This window comes from Falco rusticolus, chromosome 1 (genome assembly GCF_015220075.1).
Source record: "Falco rusticolus isolate bFalRus1 chromosome 1, bFalRus1.pri, whole genome shotgun sequence".
Taxonomy (NCBI): domain Eukaryota; kingdom Metazoa; phylum Chordata; class Aves; order Falconiformes; family Falconidae; genus Falco; species Falco rusticolus.
Window position 1 is genome coordinate 16,553,160 of NC_051187.1, and position 21,179 is coordinate 16,574,338.

Genomic DNA, 21,179 nt, shown 5'->3' on the forward strand with positions numbered 1-21,179 from the left:
ACCTTAAGACACACATGGATCGAATCATGTGGGCTGTCAGGAAAAAAAGCTACCAGTAAATAAAATTGTAGCGTTTTAGTAATAGGTCACTAAACCTGCATAGGTTGCAAAGTATTAGTTACTCACTACAGGCTCAGTGCTAGAAATCCTGATTCCTTTTGTCATTCATTTTTGAGAAATGAATAAATTTAGGCAAATCAGGAGCAGGGTAAATCTGGAGAAATTACAAAGGGGAGGAGTTCACCTTCCTGGTTATGGCTTTCAGGTCTGTCCAGGACTACTTACTCTGGTATAAAACTGAGAGCAGAAATATGATCACATACTAAGAAGTCTAATCAATTCTGGTTTCAACACTGAGCCTATTTAAAATAGATAATGGAATTGCTGTTCCTTGCTCTCTTCTCCCTGCACATTGTCAAGACAGAGGCAGTAGGTAAGTCCTTGCCTGCTCTTTCTAACCCCATGTACCAAGGTTACTTTTATTTATATACATACAGTATAGACTCTCTTAATTCTTCTATATGACAAATGGAGAATGCTTTGTTTATTTCTATGCCTTTTATTATTTATGGTAAAATATCAAGTATAGACTTTTCTAATGAATGAACGAGTGGTTTGGGTTTTTTTTACCTATAGATATTCTAGTTGTCCTCCTGCTCCAAGAAAAATCAATGATGTTTGACTTGATCTTTATAGTTAATTATATATGGAAATGTAAAAGATAGATTCTTTATCTGTAAACTTCTTTAAACTTCAAATAGCTTGTTTTAGTTTCCTACTCGTATTGCTTTGCTTTTTGTGATATAAGATGAAATTTTCACGGTTGCCTACTGAGAAAGAAAGAACAATATGTCTTTGCTGCATTAGCCCAGCAGATCCATCTATTTTTGCACTCTGGGCACTATGCATGTAAGTACACTATGCACTTACAATGACTAGATTAAATAGCGATCTATAATTAGTATTGAAAAATGCAGAAGGTATTTTTATGCTTCTATTAGATCAGCGATGCTATAACATTGATTAAATCACCTTTTCTATGTAAATATCAGCACGCAGCCTCAAAATTAAAGATAAACACTGCAGTTCTTAAAAGTAATGAAGGGTCTATTGTTTGCACTAAAATAACTAGACTGCACTGAGGGAAAAGAAGAGATACAATATTATCAGAGGTATCAGAGGGAAGCACTGCACCGAGAACCTATTAAAGAGACACACTTTTAAAGTAGATCAAGATTCAGTTGCCAGGCTTAAAGTAACAGAGGTCTGAGGTGCTCAGAAAGTGCCTCAGGAGCGCAGCCTGAGCACTGGGGAAATGAGGGGTTGGGGGGGTGGGTTTCCCACATTTTATTTCTCTGCTCTTGATTAATTCTCCATATCAATGACTCAGTAGCTTGCCTTTTCCAGATTCTTACCTGACAGTTCAAATACCTTCCCTCTTCTTTAGTCCGTACTTTAGAGATATTCTCTCTCCAGAGGCTTCCCACATGTGGTACAGGTAAATAGAAACACAAAGAACCTTTGCTCTTCCAAAGTCTACAGCTAGTGTTTGCTTGATATTGATTACTAACTAACTCTTTGCTAAATTTACTGCTCTTTTAAGGGAGTTACTACAGGATCTTGAAAGACTACTTAGAAAACCCTTATGGGCTTTATTAGATTAGCATTAATAATTAGTGCTTTAGTGGATGGAAATAAGATAGGGAACACATATACTGTCTTTTATTGAGGTTTTTTCCCAGCTGTGATTATCTCCAGTTTCTTCCCTGAGTGTAGAGGCAAACTACATAGTCATTAATGCACAAGAAGCTTGCTCTCTCCCCTACCTTCTTTTCTAAACCTTTTCCTGAAGTAGAAACTTCACAGGATACATTATGCTATGCTAAAAGCTAAACATTCCAAGAAACTTCAGCTTTTGAGAATCAGCCTAAATTATATTTTGTTATATTTGGAAAGTATATTTTTTTAAAAAAAATAAGCATTTCATTTTGATCTTACCACTTTTCAGAAGTAGCTTGAGTGATATCCACTGATCAATTCATTTAACATACCTCCACCAGGGCTGTTTTTCTACTCTAGGCAGTGTCATAATTCACCACAGTTAAACAGTCAATATAACTGATTGCTAGCCTTTCAAATTGCTTTCAGCCTTCACTTGTCTCAATAACACCTATTTTTAGAAATTATTGCTAATAGTCCTCACAAGGCTTTATAAAGAAGCAAACTTCATTATCCCCATTCTACAAAAGGGGAACAGAGACACATTGGTGCAGCCACCTGCCCAAACATCAACCAGCACCAGGAAGAGCTTGAATCTCTGTCCAGCATCTCATCCACTAACTTACATGGAGCTCAGTTAGCATATTCCATTAATAGCTGCACTTAGGCACCTCTGATGGCTTGCTTGATTCCTTTGGGAGATCAGTAACCCTCTGGTACTTCTATTAGACAGGCAGAAGAGAGGCAAAATGTCTGCAATGTTCCAACAGGAATATTCCAGACCTCTGGGAAGAGAGGTAATCAGTCTAGTGCCGGTCAGAGAACAGTTGCAGAGGACAGTAACACACATCCATCTAGAAGCTTCATGGTGGAGTTACAGTAAGCTCCAAGTGTTACTGAAAAATAATTTTAACAGGAATGGAATGAACCTCAGCATGTTTTAACCTTTTTCTTTATCACAGACCAGGACTCAGCCATGAGAGGACATTCTTCCACAGTCCACGCTCTAGTGCTCCAAAAGATTGATGCATGATAGAACATGATTCCTCTAATTTTCTATATTTCTACTTACATACTTTTAACTTTCACACACATAAAATTTACATAACCATGCTGACATTGACGTCAGCATTAATTCTCAGTCTGATGTTTCCTCTGGGCCATTCAAATACAAAGTAAAAATGGTATCTCTATAAGCAGCATTAAAAAAGGTGCTGTAACTTTTTCCATTTCCAGTTCTAATGGTATAGATTGCATACATATTTATAATTGTATTTCAAATCCATTTTAGGGTTGGCAAAATTGGGATGCTGATGCATTTAGATGCACTCTGGGATGAAAATTTTCATTTTCAGTTGTTTAAGAAAGAAGAGTAACTGCAACGTAAGACCTGTAACACAGAAAAGGCAATAAGCCACACCTGCTTTAGGCAGTAATCCATAGGTGTTTTAGGAGGTATGGATTGCCTGAATTTCTCCCTCTCCACCCACCTAATCCAACACATGATTAAATATAGTTGACAAGCTATCACTGACATTATCTGAAAGTAATTACCACGACAATCTCAGTGCAGACAGAGTCTTGATCTCAAGTTATGATCTTTATGCAGGATACATTGCTTAGGGCTTCCTTCTCTTTCTTCCTTGTAATCATTCAAGCAGCCAAAATAAATTTAAAGGCTTCTCTGGTTCTGCCTACCATCATCCATACATATCAGCGTATGGCATCAGTGCCAGATCCACCGTATGCAAGAAGAAACAAGAGCTCACATTTGTCAGGTTGCTGAGTGTGCACTGAGAGCAAGCGATACCCGCTGATACTGCTCTGTGCTCTCTCCTCTCCATACAGCGACATAAACTGCTTCAGCAGCAGAGAATTTTCTAGCTTTATCATCTGTGCTGAACCAGTAGCAGCATTTAGCACTTAATAGCTTTGAAACTCTGAAAATTTTTTACTAATAAACTTTCCCATTAAATGTGGATCCTGCAATTAAATTTTAGCAAATGAACCCTATAAGAGGGACTGTCATGGCGAACAGAAGATTAGCCATTGTCATATTCACTGTCATACTTGGCTTGCAATTGGAGGAGGTTTATGGCCGAGAGAAGAATGGACACAGACTGCTTGGCCAGGATATCTAAGGATGCAGATCCTGTAATCTCAGAGTACACTTATTTCCTTCCATAGTTTATGATAAAGGCACAAAGTGGTAAGGCGTTGTAACGATTTTATTCTCACTTTGACACCAAAATTCAGTAAAAGACAGAAAAGTGCTTGTGGCAGAGCAGCAGGTGACACAGTAGAGCCAGAGAGCAGCTCTTCACTTAGCTCTAACAATCTATTTCATTCTGGGGGACAGAGAACCAAGCCCACTGGGCAAAGAAACAAAATCGTGTATCATTGGAACACTCTTGAAAAGCAGCGACAAGACGGTATTAGTCATATATGGAATGAACTTTGAAATGTTTTTCACTTCCTACATTTCTATAGCCTGCCAGGTGTGGCATTCAGGTATATCTGTGTTGCATAAAAGGACAAATTTGTGTCAGACCAGGAATGTTTTGGTTCTCTTCACATTAGTCTATGTGCCAAGGTTATTCAAGAACATGTACTGTGCAGGCACATCCCTCTGCAAATCCTGACTTCCTCTTAAAGAGTTACACTTGTAAGCATTATAAGATCACCTTTGCTGTCTCCATCATATATCAACCCAACAACTGCCCCTCATCCCCATGCATGACTTCTGAACTGCTGAAGAGTGATTGCATATAGCATGCTTTAATTTTTTTAGGCATTTGTTTTATCTATGCAGTGCCTAGGGCAGCATACATCCATGTGATGTAGGCATCGAGGTTCTTGGGCAGGCAATTTTTTTACTAGGCTGATGCATCCAAGGGCATCACAGATGCAAGTTCAAAAATCATTGCTCACTAGTTTGCAGCCTGTTTCTGGTGACATGCAATGAGTGGGCAATTTTCCATGCACACAGTGGACCCAATCACATTATTAATGCTCCATTTAAGGATCAGCCTGACTAGCGTGAGTACACCACATTGTCATCAATTTGTATTAACTCACTGTTTAGCTGACTCCGTGCAGAACTGCAATGTGCTGCATCACCTAGCTCTCCTCCAGCATCCAAGTCAGGGTGCCTTTCCTGCTGCTCTTCGCTTCAGCTGTGGGGGAAGGAAAGGAATATGGTATAAGCCATACATAGGAGCCATATGCAGGTAACAAGTGACATTAATTCAGCCTAAGAATTGCTTTCCTTTCTCCTATAGCAAAAGGTATCAGCATAAGAATTGGAATATCCTTTATATATTGCAGGGAATAACCCTGCAAGTTGGGCACTGTGATACTTAAGAAAACTGGAGTTGTGGTTTCTCCTAGCACTCACATTTAGATTTTGAAGACTGGAAGCTGAAAAGCACTTTCAGAGACAGGTGCTGCTGTGAAATACCTTTCTCTTAGCTGCCTAAATAATCAGCACAGACCTTTCGGTTTTGAAGACATGCTGCAAGGTCCAGTTCTTCAGCTGGGTATCTGTCTCCATGTGAACAGGTTTTTTTCCCCTGTTTGTGGCATTGCAGGAGATGCTCTGTTATGTTGCAGGATTTATCTAATGGCCTGTTATTAGCTTTTTAGTCATGTTTGTAGCCATAGGATTAATTGCCATAAACCCAGCACAAAAGACTAAAAAATGACAGTAAAGCCACAAAGTAGTTTGTTTGAATTAAATTTAAAAAATGCTAAACCAAGGATTTCTGAATTTTATTTGATGCTGCCTCTGTTGTAAACAAAGCAAAACAAAATACCCCACACAAATCACCTTAGCCCTGGATACTCATTTTTTGTTAAAGGCCAGCTTCCTTCTTTGATACAGCAAATTTATGAGGACACATATATATGACAGAGGCTGTAACAGTGTCACAGGTCACAGCTAAAAACATTTTTCCTCACTCTCTGACACAGAGGAAGTATCTTGCAAGTGTCTATAAGGCATATCTAGGATCTTCCAATCACTTTGGATTTTTTCTTTAGTTTATATGTGTTACAAACAAAGACCTCATTGAGCATATGATTTATGTATACATGTGCAAATTATAAACACTGTGCTCAAATCAGATGTGGTTACTTGTAATGCTTCACTACTATAGGAAAACTTATTTTCAAGGCTAGCTCACCATAGTATCTTGGAATGTACATCCATACAGATGTGTGCAATTATGAAAAATAAAATTTCCAGGTAAAAGTGAATAGCAAAGAGATGAATGATGGCAAACATTTGTTTTTACATGGTTAGTGATACACAAATCTAAAAGTAAACATTTGGAACTGATTTTGCCTGTCAAAGTAGTTGATCAGAACTTCCTGAGGATGTGTAATACTTAAGAATGTATAAATAGACTTACATATATCTGCTCAGTTTGTGTTCAGCAATCTCATTAATTAGAAAGACAGACTTAGATTCCACTTACTTTTAAGTTGCTTTGTCTTTTGTACTAAAGATAATAAGGTTCACAAAGCAAGTTAAAAATAGAACAAGCCCAACACTAACCAAAGCTAAAAATATACCACATGCAAAACTATTTTTTGCCTTCACCCCGCTGCAAAGCCAGCGGTTACAACAGATTTTAGGGATGGATTTGAAACTAGTGTACAATAGAGCAGTGATGAGAACTCTGACATTCAGGGCAGCCTGGGCTTTCTGAAAAGCACCAGTGCAGTGGGAGCGCTATCAGCTACGTGTCTCAGAAAACAACGAATTGTCAGTGAGGACATGGCTGAAAGAGGGTGACAAGAGATCTACAGGGACAAACAAAGGAGTCAGTCAGTGAAAGAGAGAGAAGGGATTTTAACTAAAAAGCAACAGAGGATATTCTTACTGTCTCAGTACTTCAGGCTGTCAGTGGCATAAAGGTCATTCACACTTCAAAAGATTAAATATAGTTAATAAAAATAGCTAACCGTCAACAGATAGAATTAATTCCAGCCACTTTATCCAGGACAAAACCTGTTTTAGTAACTCTTTTGTGCAGATGGGCAAATTAGAAGAGCAATTTTCAGCTAGCCTGGATACCAGTTGTCTCACGGCACTGAGTCAGAGGAGATGCGGGCTTCCAAGCAGCAACTCAGCAGGTCCAAGTAGGGCAGTAAGCAGGGAACAAGTAGGACAAAGTAGATTTAGGAATCTTTATGGAATTCAGGCAATCTGACCATGGTCCAAAGAGCTTAAGGGTCTTTTCCTAGATCACACAATAGCACACTGGCAAACTGCTAACGCCCTGGCTTCCAGCCAGAAGCACTGTCCTCCGTCTGGCTGCGTAAGTGAACAGGAGAGTGAGTTCTCAACCGAAGGAATTTTTTGCCTCAAGTTTCCAAGTTAGGCTTGATAGCTAAAACAATTGAAAACATTTACAATAAAATGAAAACAATACGTAATTGTATTGTTTTCCAGCTATTCTGGTGCCAAGAAACAGCTTTGGTCAGGAAACCAGTTGTAAATTTGACAAGGAAGAAACAGAGATAAGTGGGACTGCTCACTTGCCAAGAGAGACTCCCTAAACCGAACTGTCGTGAACTTTGTGAAGGAAGAGGAGGCCTTCAGCCTGGTTCAGGCTACTCTAAATTCAAACCCAGTAAAGTCAAGGTGACACTATAATATGGTGCATCGCCACTTAAATCAAGAATCCATAATACAACGTAAGAGCCAGATATAGTTGATGATACAGCAATTGTAAATCCAGGTGTATATGTGTACTGAATGCATATGTATACTGAATTATATTGCTTCCAGTTGTGACAGGAATGCAGATGTCTCTCTTTAATGCCAACTAGGCGAGGAGCTTTTGGGAATCCTGGCTGGCATCTAACACCATCCTGAGTGAGGTGTGAACGCTCACGGCTCAACTCACTTGTACCAGCAAGGTAGGGGAGTAGCTATGCAGCCCTCCAGGGCAGCTCATATCACACCAATGGTTTCAGCACATCAGCTACAAAAACAAATAAAAACCCCAGAACACCAAAAAACCCACTTTCTGCTGCATTTTTCTGGGCAATAAAACAAATTACAGGAAAGAGAATGGAGGAGCTGAGGTTTGTTTGAAAGAGCAGTCAGGTGAGAGAACTGCAGGATGGGATCAGATATGTACTAAGTCCCTGTAAGAAAGGGGCTTCACAGAAAGAGAGACAAAAGGCTTTGAAGCGGAATTGGCAGAAAGGTGAAGGACACGTTGTCAAAAGATGGGACAAAGAATGGATGAAGCAAGAACAGGAATTGGAGATTATGAAAGAACTATTTGAACACTGTAAACACCAGGAAGGGAAAAGGATTGTTTAGGGTGGTTCAGTGATATTTCTAGGAGTGATGGGATGCAGATAAGCAAGTGGAAAATGTAAGCTATTAAACGGGAAACATTTCCTGACAGTGAAGGCTAATAGACTGTGGAAAAGTATCCTAAGGGAAGTGACAGGATCTGCTCAGACAATTAAAACTAGACTAGACAACATACCTTAGGGTACAATCATGCTAAAACCACAGACAACTGACTGGATGTGACAAGTATCTTTCTTTCTTGCTTCAGAAATAAAGCCATAAAGCCCAGGGGGAAAAAAGGACCATTGTAAATGCAAGGTTCCTATATGTAGGGAGGAATCACACCCGACCCAAATAAAATCCAAATGCAATTTTTCCTTGTAAGTGACACAGAGTACAGCAGTTTGGTTCCTCCTGAGCAGTATCTACACAAAAGATCCTGTTCTCTAATGTTACATTACCACCAACTAAAAAAAATAATATCTAATTCACAATAAACATTAATTCATTGTTTGCTCAGGCATTCTGCAATGTTTAATTACCTCATTGTTTAAGGTTTAACAGCTTTAAGGACCTTTTTTCTTACAAACTTCTGAATTTATATCCTGTTCTACTTCACTGATACCATCCAACTTCCTAAACCACAACTGTGATAAGACCTTGATAAGAAAACACTAGTTCTTTGTTAGCTTGTAGACATTAGGAATTTTGCAGAAAACTTGCAAAAATTAAATGCTGATTATTTGGTGTACGTTGCATTCCACAGAAGAAGGGAAGAATACTCATGAGTGCTGGATGTAAGGCAGCAGTAGCCACCTGAGGGCTGGATTTTTTTTATATTTTTTTAAACTTTTTCTCCCTGTCATCTTGACATGCAGGCTGGAAGATTTTTAGTGTGCTCATGTGTCAATCACTAAGACGTGACTGAAACGCACAAGCTTATTTGAGACAACCTGCTGAACACTTATCAGTTAGTGAAAAATCAGTGGTGGCGTTGGAGAAGGATTGGACTCAAACTCAGAAATGAAAGGCTCCATAATCCATTTCTCTCCTCTGGTCTGGATACACTATGTATCAGGACCACTGACAATATGATTTGGTGGTATTTACCTTCCCTCAGTGTTTCCTGTGGTTGTCTTTGATTTTCGTGGATCTACGGTCAAGGTCTAAAAGCTCCACAACCCAACCTTGTACCCAATAAACTTACTGCACTTACTTGTAATTGTGAATCATATTGACTGTAAAATTTGATTTGCATTACAGTAATGCTTTGATATCTAAGTCATGATCACACTCCCATTGTGCAAGGCACTATACAAACCCAGAACAGTAGACCGTTCCAAGAATTTACGGTAAACAGACTGGAATACTTCACCCAACCTTGATTTCTCACCTGACAAGTTCCCTCTTTGATTTAACTCACATCCCAAAGAGTCTGAGATCAAATCTTTGCAGATAACTGTCCTCTCATGCTGCATAGGTGCTACTGTCTTTAAATATTTGTGTCCAGGTTGTTCCTGCAGTGCAACATGGTTTCTCCTGAAGGTTTATGCACATATACCTTCCAAGGAAAGACTGTGCCCAATCACGGGGTGCTGGCGCTACAATTGCTACAGCATATACTGACCTCTGGGCTAAAGCAGTTGCCAAAAATATGTCTGCAGTCACTCATTTGTGCAAACACTAACACATACAAAACATAACCAAGCATTGTGAAGATTAGCTTACCTGGTATTTGCTAGGCATTTATTGATTAAAATATTAAGGCACTTGGTGACATTCTGGGCTTGGGACTTCTGGTTTGGCTGTTTCCCAGGGGAGATGAGAAATCGCTCAGCGCTGCTGGAGATCTGGCTGCTGTCTTGTGTACACAGGCCTGGAAAAAACCCGCAACAATCAGTTTTAAAAATGGCAGGTCCTAACGCTGTTTTGAGTATGTTTGGAAGTGTGTTAAAAAACCCAAACTTTGTCAAAACCAATTTTTTGATAATTGCAAAATATTTATGGAACAACAAGTAGAAATCACTACCATTCTTCCAATACAAATGCATTATACAAACACAAAGCAATGTTGGTCACTTTTCTTCTCAATATTACTAGACTACTAAACTAGAAAGTGAGTCAACTTTCTATTTGTTTGAACAATATTTGAACAATATAAACAATTATTTATAGTGTTCAGCATAAGCATAAATTTAATTTCTGTGAGAGACAAACTGAAACAGCATAATTTTTTTCAAGATTATATTAATTGCCACAAGCTCATTCAAGCCTCCCTCTGTTGTTACAGCTAGCCACAATTTTTATCAGGGTTCTATTTCTAACGTAGTACTTAATAGATGGACGGTATTGCTATGCTACTGATATGAAAATAAAGGTGTTAAAAGCAGTTATGAGCTTTCCAACAGATGTGTTATAAAAGATCACAAATTATGGTAATTGGTACTCTAATGACAGCACTCTTCCCTAATAATAAATGGCTAATCAATTTTAGTGATTAAAATGTCTACAATTTACTAATCATAGGCAAACAGAAACCATACTATTAATCTTGATTATAAGAGGTTTTGAATTGTTATTGATTAAAGTAGCCAAGAGAATTATTCCTGTTAAAGTCCATTTAAACTTTAAAACTGTCATAAACAGCCATTGAAGCATGCTGTGATAAACAAAATATTTCTTACTTCCCTGACTAGGTCAACACATACTTCAGTTAAATCAGCTGTCTTCCTCTGAATTTCATATTTCTTCTGACAAAGTAAGATTAAGACATTCTATGGAAAAAATTTGCAACCATCTGTGTGGGATCACAGCTGCATTTGAATGAAGATTCCTCATGTCTTTTGAGAAATGGGATCCCTCATTTCTTACAATTCCTTATTGCACCAAGTAATCTTTAAAATAGTTCCTGGAACGGAGTGAGATAAGTCATCTTGCATAAGTGAATTTACAAGTGTATGAAAGGATGGCAAGTACAGAACTGATAAAAGGAGATTTATTTTAACACTACATATACTCAGATGTGGAACTTTTGCCTCAAGAAGTTGCTGAAGCCAAGGTTTCAAAATTGATTTAGAACTGCAACCCATCCAGAGTTCTAGTATTTCCTGCTAGCACAGTTTTGAGGGAATATTAACAGGTGTAAACTGATTCTTTTAAGACCAGGAGGAGATCTAGAGAGAGGACAGAACTGCCCACTGCAGGATTTTTATGCTTCTCAATAATTTGATATTAAAGCCCAGCTAGACTTGCTGGATGGTGTGCTCCATACTGCTAAGAAATCTTTAGCAACTCAAGATGTCTTCACAGCTGAAGCACTCACCTCTTACCAGTCATTGTTGTTTATATATTTAAGAAATGAAACATCTTGTTCTAATAAAACTGGGCAGACAAAACCAAGAAGTTGCCAAAAGTCTGTGTGCCCAGTCATCACTCTTGGAGGATCACAAGTTGCGAATGGTTCACTTCTGCTTTTTGGGGGACAATTTGTGCAGCTTTTCATTCATCTAATTTAGAATATCTGATGTTTTTGGTGTGGTGTTTCTTTTTTTTTAGTTGGAGGCCATTGGTGCTATCAGTCACAGAAGTGTGAACAGCCACAGTGTGAAGGTACTGCTAAACTATTTTTCCTATCACAGTAGCATTTGAATTCTATTTTGCAAAGGGCCTCATGATAGAAACGATGCAAAAATCCACACAACTCAGCATTTAATGCTGCATGATCATGTTATACATAAATGTAAGGGCTAAACATGATGCCTAAAGAAGGGTATTTTGAAGACACCACTGCTTGTGCTAACTATTCATTTTGTTTCAATCAAGGATAATCCTACAAATATAAAAGTAACTTCAATGTGTCTGGGGTTAATCACCCCAGCAATATGGGTACAGACAGCTATTTAAATTCTTCAGGACAGTTATGAAAAATCCTATGTTCTACCTAAACTACACCTTTTGTTTTAGCAGCAGCATCCACCTAGTCTGCTTGCTGCCTTGTTCATCCCTGTGTCCTGCCCAGCCCCCCATGGTACTGACTGTGCTGGGAACCGCATTTTGCTGCCAGCACCAGCACTACCCACCACTTTTTGGTTGGGTTTTTTTTTGTTGTTGTCGTTTTTGTTATAGTTTCCAAGTTTCTCTAGTTTCTAAAGCTCAGGCAACCTCAGTGGTAGTTCACTTTCTATTTTACAGCCATTTACATGTGCATGTTTTCCTCTAAAGCTTAGCAGAACATGCTTGACACAATATTTTTAAAACTACAAAAAATGATACGCTCAAAAAGTTCTTGTATTAAATTCCAACATCCAAAGACCTTTCCTTCAAAGATGTCACCAATTTTCCAAGCAAAAATATATTGACTCTTGGGTGGCTTGGCTTTAGCAAGAATTTGCAGTATACAGAAAAACATTTTTTTTTTCATCCTTAAATAGATCCTCGACAATGGCATCTAATAGACAGCACCTGCAAAGGAAACAAACAGTCACCTATCAATATTGTCACCAGAACTGTAATTTATGACAAGAACCTTAAGCCACTGAATTTTGAAGGATACAATGTGAAGGGGTCTTCAAAATGGAACATAGGAAATAACGGACATACAGGCAAGTACTGCCAAATATATTGTTATGGGATTTGTTTGTGCCTTCACTTGGAACCAACCATTCACTTCTTCTGTGCCCTGGGCAAGGTGTTAGATTTCACTACTGCTGCTTAAAAGCAAGGAAGAAAAGATAGCACCCCAATATTTCAGAAGTGAAACTTTCAGGCCACCTTCTGAACCAAGGTTTTCTGGGAACTCTGGGGGAATTACCTAGTTTTTGGATTTGGGACATGATCCTTGCTTGTCTTCGCAGAAATTGGTTCTGTGCATGTGTAGAAACAGAACTTGAGCTGTCTAGGGAACCTCTACATCAAACAACTTCTAGGACTGGGAGGCAGACAGGTATAGGGGTTTAGGACAACGGTCTGGGCAGAAGTATACAATTTCTGCTGAATGCACCTATACCCTTCATTTCTGGGTATATTATTGCCCTTTTTGACCCTTGCTTCTGCACAAAGGAGAATTCTACTGGAGAACAAGCTCTGGGAAACCCATTCAAATCAGTGGCTTGCAGTGTGTGTATTTTACTTGTTCTTTAAATAATGAGCTGCAATCTCAGATTTCAACCTGTTTTCTCTGCATGTGGAAGTCATCTCATGTGAGCTTGTTGATCAGCTACTTACTGATTCAGTAAACAGTGAATCAGTCAACAGCAATTCAGTAAACATTGAATAGTAGTTTAGAACTGTTTCACTTCCTCCACTTTTTTTTTCACTGAAAGCAATACTAATGATGATGCTTCAACAGTATTATGCAAAACTACTTTAAGGTTAAAAAAGAATCTGTTGTCCTTTTTTTTAAATTATCTGTAGATGTTGCTAAAATTCTAGATGGATTATTTTAACTGCCAAATCCCTAAAGAGGAAAGTTGCAAGTGGTAAATATTTTCCTAACTTAAAATGAAAAGGTAGGAAGGTAGACATCTGGGTAGATTTTCACAGTCAGAGTTTCTAGTTTAAAACATCAGTATTTTGAAAGACTGTAAGAAAAAGCCATGTTTTAACTTTTCACTAGTGTATGGGTTAATGACCGTCCCGTTACAGAATGATATTCTGGAATCTCCATATTACAGTTGCTACGCATAGAAATATCTTTGACACAAAAATTAATATTCATAAGGATTGGTCAGAACTCTCATCTTTCTCAGCCATGCAAAAGGATTAAGTTTTTAATCTGGGCTTTCAAAATTTCTTCCTTCTGAGGGCAACCAATTCCTGTGCTACAGTGAGTACAATTCACTAAAATGGTTATTGCTTAAATTACAGCTGCAATTAGAAGCTCTATGTGAGATTAGACTATCATTATGTTTGACGATGTGCAGATAGCAAAGGTCAGTGTCTCAAAAGTCCTACAATCTAAATAAAGCAAGCCGACAAAGATAACGTTACTCATCCATTTACAGATAAAAAAGCAAAGTAACTAAATGACTCACACAAGCTTCTAGTTCATTTGAAATTCAGAACAGAAATGAAATCTCTGGGGCTTCAATCCAGGTGAAAACAATCCTATGGAAAGAAAAGTACTGTGCTTAATGTAGAGGTCTTAGTAAGTAAATTTTTAAAATATATCCCAAATGCTTCAAGCACAGGAAGTGAGGGTGATTTATAGAAAAATATCTCCTAAGAAAATTTTGTTTTGTTGTTAACAACAGATCAAGCATCACATTAAAAAGATATAATGACTTAGATGCTTAGGCTTAAGTTGCAAAGCTACTTTAAATTAGAACAGAGTATCTTTAAATCCTGCCTAAAACAAATGTTACAGCATGGATGATAGGAGTCAAAAACAATGCTTAAAACCTGAATAACCTGTGATCTCTGATAGAGCGGGTTCTCCTAGACAAAAGATGAAGGAATACAGGGGTTTCTGAAAGGTAGAAGTAGCTCTGACTCCTGGGGTTATAATGGCAGTGAACAAATCCCTACAAATCCCCTCAGTGCAATCAAGGAAAGACAGGCTGTTACCCTGTGTTCTTCCAAACACAATTAACTGATGATGCTCCAAAGGATTTATCAACGGATGCCACAAAATCTGTAAAACCCTTACCCCAGGACAACCCAAAGTAGGGCTCTGTCCTTTTCCTCCATTTTACAAAGGAAAACAAGCATCATTGAATTGATTTTATTTATTATTATTTATTCAACTGAAGTACTGGGTAGCTCCGCCCTCCAGGAAGCGAGGCTCTACACAAGTCATTCCACTTCGCAGACCAAATCTTTAGCATAAATTTGAATCTCAGGAACATGCATCTCTCTACTGTCACATACTATCATGTCTGATCTGATATTTATTTTGTTGTAAACAATGTATTTGTCTTTCCCAGTTAAAGTAACATTAAGCACATTCCCTAAAATTGGAGGCGGAGGTCTGGGAAGCAAATACAAGGCAATAGAATTTCATTTGCACTGGGGAGTCCCAGGTGGGCAGCAGCAATACCTTCCTGGGTCAGAGCACAGCATTGATGGAGAGAAACAAGCCATGGAGGTAGGTGAGACTGTGGATTACAGCTTTTCCTCAAGAACTCTGGCCTTTAAAGATACTGTTGCACAAAAACTATTGGCTAATTCTCCTATGTAACCCCAACAGTGGAAATAAAGAATGGAGGACACGTTGCTCGCTAACCAGAACACGCAGGAAAACACGCTAGTGTTGCATGGCAGAGGCACAGAACAGACAATAAATCTGGAGTTAGATAGCCTTTTGGGAGGAGAAACATTTCAAAGCCTGTACAGTCCAATTATACTCTCACACTGCTTATTCAGATTATATATTCATTTCTGGAACTACAACTGTGAACTGACCTATGCAACCAAAACCAATATATTCTCTTCAAGGCAAGAGAAGTTGCCAGCACTGATACACATGGATTGGTGGAAGGAACCCACCCCCCCCTTTCAGACCATGATGTAAAAATCTGCCTCTTCTGCTGCACAGGCTGAAAACTGAGGGCTGCAGCAGTCCAGAGAGCACGTCCCTTTCTGAGGAGATGTCTGAAATGATACCGCTGCTGATAAATGATGTTTCAAATTATAATACACTTACTGATTGGCTCCTGCCTTGGGTCAAGGACCCCGAGCTGCTTGTCCCCAGCCTGCGAGCAGCAAAGCAGTTCTGGCCCCACTGCAGCACAGGTGCAGAGAAGTAGCCAGGCTGCACTCACAACAACAAACTGCAGAGGAAAATGAATCATATATATATATATGTATATAATATATAATTAAATAATAAAATGAAAAATAATTGGCCTTGACTCTTGTGTTACAGCTTCATGTTGTCCACATAAGAGAAGATGTTTCAGATATAACAGAAGCAAAGAAAAATGCAGATGGTGTGGCTGTGTTAGCATTCTTTATAAAGGTAGGTAGCCAAATTTCTAATTGCCCATCGCCAATTTACCAGCAATTTGGCCGAGTGATCGATTGTTAGAGTAGTCCAAGACCTAAGCCTCCCCATCTTCTGCAGACATTCAATGCCAGCACTTCGCTCCTTTACCCATTTCTATACTCTGCCTGTTGTTATCTTTTAGCCTTGTGGTTCTTTTCTGTTTTATTCATAATTAATTTAAACCAACCAGTTGTTGAGAAATGCATCATTTGGAATAAAAATATTTCCATTTCAGGTAGAAGAAGAAAATAAAAACTATGCAACTCTAATAAATGAGCTAGAGAATATAAAATACAAAGGTAAGACACTTGCATCGGTCAAAGTGCAACACGTATTTACTTCAAGCACATATACTACCAGGTAGTTCATGGTCCAATCCTGTTCTAATTATGGTATTGTGACTTGAAAGTCAAAGCCAAAAGATAAAAGTTAGTTTGCCAAGCAGTCAGAGCATCACAGGAGGGAGAAAATCTAGTCCTCTGTATTCGCAGAGAAGAACAGCCCCCCTAAACCAGAATGAGTATTCCTGCTTCTGTAGGAGGAAGTGAATGAGAAGAAACCCATGCAGCGTTAACACAAGAGGAGTGCGCAGCTTGTCCTCAGTGGGATCCTGCAGCTGGCAGTCAGGATCTCACAAGCAGCGCGGTGTGGCTGCCCCAGTCAGTGTGGGAAGCGTGCGTGGGGATGAGCTTTCCAGAGCCACGAGCAGCAGCCGCATTTGAAGACAAATGTGACCACCACCTGCAGCCATGCTTGTTACAAGCGGTGTTTCCCCCTGGTTTGTCTAGGACAAACAGCACAGATGGAGCCTTTGCCACTAAGCTCTCTTCTCCCACCTGAGGAAGACCTTGGAAGGTACTACCGGTACGAGGGCTCCCTCACCACTCCTGACTGCCATGAGGGTGTCATCTGGACAGTATTTGAGAAGCCAGTTGAACTCAGTATTTCTCAGGTAAGTCGCAAGGGGATAGCCTGGAGAATTGAACACAAACTCATTAGCTGCTCGCTTTGCTCCTATGACACACACACACACTTGCTTGACATTAGCCCAAGCATAGTCCCTAGTGCCGTTTTTTTGGCCCCATTAAATCACCTCTCAGAAAACAGCAGGAAAGGGGAAGGAAGGGGAAATGACAATGTGGAAAGAAAGCCAAAAAAACCCACAGGTAAACACTCAGCTCAGTGCTTCAGCAGCAGCACTTCCACTGCTATCATCTGCTCACTCCCCAGTTTCACTGCTTTTCTCCTATTGCCTTAAGTATCAGGATACCAGAACAGAACACTTTGAAATCCAAACTTTAAGTCTATAAGCATCAGCTTTAAGCCATGCATTTTTGTCCTATAGAGAGGAATGGGAGACTGAATCATCACTGCCTTGAAAATACAGATTGTTCAGCTAACAGAGTACATGATGAAAAAATTCAGATGTTCTGGAGTGGACTCTCAGCAATACCGCCAGCCAGCACAGCCTGGCTGAGAGCCAGCATCTGTATTTTTCTTCCTTCCCTGCAGTGCACTCATCATCACTTCAGTCACAGGGCAATGCTCAGCCACGCACAAGTCAGGAAAGCGCAGCGTGCGAGAGTGAGCATCTGCTTGCGCTGGGCCAGCATCACGCGGCAAGCAGTTAGAAATTGGAAGCAAAGAGAGAAAGCCTAGCTCTTTTTCTTCGAGTCGCTGTGACGTAATGGGCAAGGACAGGACTGTGTGCGTCAAGAGGACTGGTGTAACCAGGTCCTTGAGCTGGACAAAGCATTTGGCTCACACAGAAAGGAAGTCCTCATGACTTCGAAGGCTAAAAGAAGTCATCTGTTGGTGACCTCTGGCAATAGCCTCCATCATATCATTTCCTGCAAGGTTTAATGCATCCATACAGTTCAAAAACAGAGCAAGGCACTGCAGATTTTTAATATCATGATTTCCAGTGTTCTATGGAAAAAGGATTTAACCATCTATTTTTTTTCCTCAATGTTTGCAGATTTCTCAGTTTTCAACAGTCCACTTTGATGGGAAGAACTCAACTTACATGGCTGAAAATTTCCGGCCTGTTCAGCTTCTGAACGAACGAAAGGTGTACTGGTCCAGTGCCAGCGTCCTCGTGCCTACTGCTAAGGTTTTAGTGTTGGTCCTGATGCTTACGTACATCCTGAGTTCTCTTTGCCAATGAACACTTTGCACCTCATTCAGGGTTCTGGGCTTTTTGGAGGTGGTTGTTTTTATTGCTGTTGTTGGTTCTTTGTATCAAGTAATCTCTCTAACTACCAACTCATGAATCATATCTCAATACAGAATTTAACCTTGCCCTCCTCCAGACACTAACCGAGGACTTCTGTTGCTGCTCTTATATAAAATGAAACCCATTGCACTAAATCACAAGAATTTAAAGGAACTGTAAGATAAAGCTTTGAAGATTCAGATTTTAAAAAGCCCAAAACACTTAAAACATTGGGATGGATTATTTGCAAGCCTGTAGTTTGAACACAACACTGGAAGGACACTTTACAAGCAATACAGGGGATCTTCAAGAGGAATCTGTTCTTAAGTGCCTATGAAGGGTTTTGTTTGGAGTATGTTTACATTCAACACTGCATATCAGGAAGACAGTAACATGTGGAGTAATTCTTATAATCCCTATCTTGTCCTACATGAAGGTACAATACAGAGCAAAGAAAAAATGCTCACACACAGTTCAGCAACATCTGGGTCATCCATAGTGAAGGACATGTGACAAATTTAATCTGTACTAATGCAATTTCCCCCCTTCTTCCTTCAGAACATCTAAAGTTAATTTTTAGATAAGGATACTGGATTCTTTTCACCTAATCTACTGATTCTGGATTTCAGGTGTCTCTATTAAGCCTATTTATTCAGCCTAGTACAGCATCCTTCTCTAGCATTCTCTGCCAATATGATGTGCTAGAAAGAAAAAGAGAAGGTCAGCCACAGGTACCAGTTGCACATCTGTGGAAATTCTCTCTCTTTGGAGGGTTGCATTTGAAGCATAAGACTTAAATGATCCTTTTCAGTTTTTGTTTGCCTAATAAAATGGGATAGCTCAAAGAACAGCTCTTTCCAGAATCATGATTTCTGTTTCTAAATGTCAGTTTGAACGCCCTCCCCCCCTTTTTTTTCTTTTCATGAAAACATGCCTGCAATATTTGCATATGGTTAAGATTCATAGCTTTTTTCCAAGAAGATTGTGATTTGAACTGATTTCTTCAGATCTTATTCAATTACTTACAGAAAACCTCAATATATTGGAAAATAGTGTTTCCTTGATTTATTCCAGTTCTCTCTCTGAAGACAGACACAAGTTTTGTTTGGCTAATGCCATATAACATGTTAGATCTCCTTTTAAAATTTTAGATTTTGGCCACACCAAAATAGGATGTCATAGTATCTGACTTGTGGTTTTCTCTTTAGGCCAATGTTTGCAGAGATGACTTTATACTACAGCTATACGGCCATTTTCAGGAAAACCATAGCAGTGAGACTAACCACAGCTCATCAACAGAGAAAAAGCAGGGGGAAAAATATTTTCATATTTAACAATCAATAACATAAGCTTAAAAAATTACACATGGAAAAGCGAATTCACCTTTTTAAGTTTAGAGAAATGATTAAGACTTTGACTGTATTTTTAGCTAACAAAAAACTTTTGAGAAGCAAACAAAAACAAAGGATTAAAGTTGAACAGAGACCCATATTTTTGCTGCCTTGAGTTTTTTTCTTTTGTCCTTGCTAAAGGGGAATCCACACAACACTCATTCAGAAAAGGAATGTGACATTTCCCCCTACTTCTTCACAAGGTTTAGAGCTGGGTTTGCATTTGAGGGGGTGGGCAGGGGGAGGGATTTGCAGTATGTTGGGACATTTCTGATGTCAGCAGGCTTCTGGAGCTTTTGCTTCACATGAGTCACCCGGGTATTATTTGCACATAGCAAAATTGTTTGAGTTTGGCACCTTGCTCAGCAGAACTGGTGCAGACACCCAGCCCATCAGGTAGAGGACAGGCAGATTTCGCACAATGAAGGAAAGGGTACCATGGATTTACCCAGTGCAACTTCACCTCTGTACAAACACGCAGCTAGTTCGTTAACCAGAATAAACAGTTGCATACCTACGCATCTGTTGAACATCTCTGTGTTAGCAATTTCCATTACATCCCTCAACATCCCACAAGTAGAGAATGCTTCAAAAAATTAAGAGGAAAGAATCTTTGTTTTCATGCCGTGGTACAAAATGTAATAAATGGAAGTATTCTGAAAGACTCACATTTTATTGCTCTTTCAAGAGTTACAAGCAAGGTGGTAAACAGCACAATCACGTACAAAAGTCATGTAAGACGGGGAGCTCCTGTTTTAAAGACCAGTAATGTGAATACTTCTCAGGGTGCCTCCACTGAGGACAATGCCTTTTGCACTAAAAAAGCCCTCTGTGTCTGTTGGGATAACAACCCACCACCTTTCTCCATTTAGATTATTTATTAAATTAATGAAATTATTTTCATTTCATAGGACACTCTCTTAAGAGTGATTGGAAGAAACTGTGGATGATCCATGTCAACTATCATTTATTGCTAGTGATCAATGATAAATTATGGAGGCAACTTTTCACTAGGCTGTGCCTCAGTTTATCATGTAGATAAACATTTACAGCAGTTAGATATGATGTGGGGGAATCTTATTTGCGGTGAAATACATTAAAACATAACTAAGAGGAAGGGAAAAAAAATCTCCTGAAAAGATGGTTAGTCCTCTGTAAGCACTCTTCTGCACAAACCCCAGCATGAATCAAATCCGAACAGACAAGTATGACCATTTTTACTGAGTGAATCTGAATTTTATGCCAATGAGGAACAGGGAACTGCTACAATCTGCATCTGTGTCAGCCATCAAGATCAATCTGTTCTTTGTCAGAGGTACCTCTTTGCAACCAGGCAGACGCATTCTGTTCTGGTGCAGGATGTAACAATTACAGGACTAGCATTAATGCAGTGAATAAATACAAATCTACAGCAAAAGCTATTCAACTTAAAAACCAGTAAAAGACAGAAAGGTGTGAAGTGGGACATTCGGTTTTCTTTTGTGAAGGCAGTTATGGAAAAGTAATTTGCTGTTCCGCAGGTAGCTTCAGGTGCTGATTTTCACCAATTTTGTC

At 39.2% G+C, this 21,179-nt stretch overlaps 1 protein-coding gene across 1 annotated transcript; it reads left to right on the forward strand.

Annotated features, from left to right (window-relative positions):
• Positions 1–228: 228 nt before the first annotated feature.
• On the forward strand, positions 229–19,813 carry CA4 (carbonic anhydrase 4). The gene is made up of 8 exons (XM_037371294.1): positions 229–433; positions 11,591–11,644; positions 12,466–12,636; positions 14,959–15,119; positions 15,900–15,992; positions 16,255–16,318; positions 16,808–16,971; positions 17,998–19,813. The coding sequence occupies exons 1-8, from the start codon at positions 376–378 to the stop codon at positions 18,184–18,186; spliced, it is 954 nt and encodes a 317-aa protein (XP_037227191.1). The 5' UTR covers positions 229–375; the 3' UTR covers positions 18,187–19,813.
• The last annotated feature ends 1,366 nt before the right edge of the window (positions 19,814–21,179 follow it).

What these genes read in the sequence shown, in the direction of transcription:
- CA4 (XM_037371294.1), top strand. Translation starts at nt 376, where the DNA reads ATGGAATTGCTGTTCCTTGCTCTCTTCTCCCTGCACATTGTCAAGACA. An exon ending in TGTCAAGACAGAGGCAGTAG is followed by an intron (nt 434 to 11,590) that starts GTAAGTCCTTGC and finishes CTTTTTTTTTAG; the next exon opens with TTGGAGGCCATTGGTGCTAT. An exon ending in TGAACAGCCACAGTGTGAAG is followed by an intron (nt 11,645 to 12,465) that starts GTACTGCTAAAC and finishes ATCCTTAAATAG; the next exon opens with ATCCTCGACAATGGCATCTA.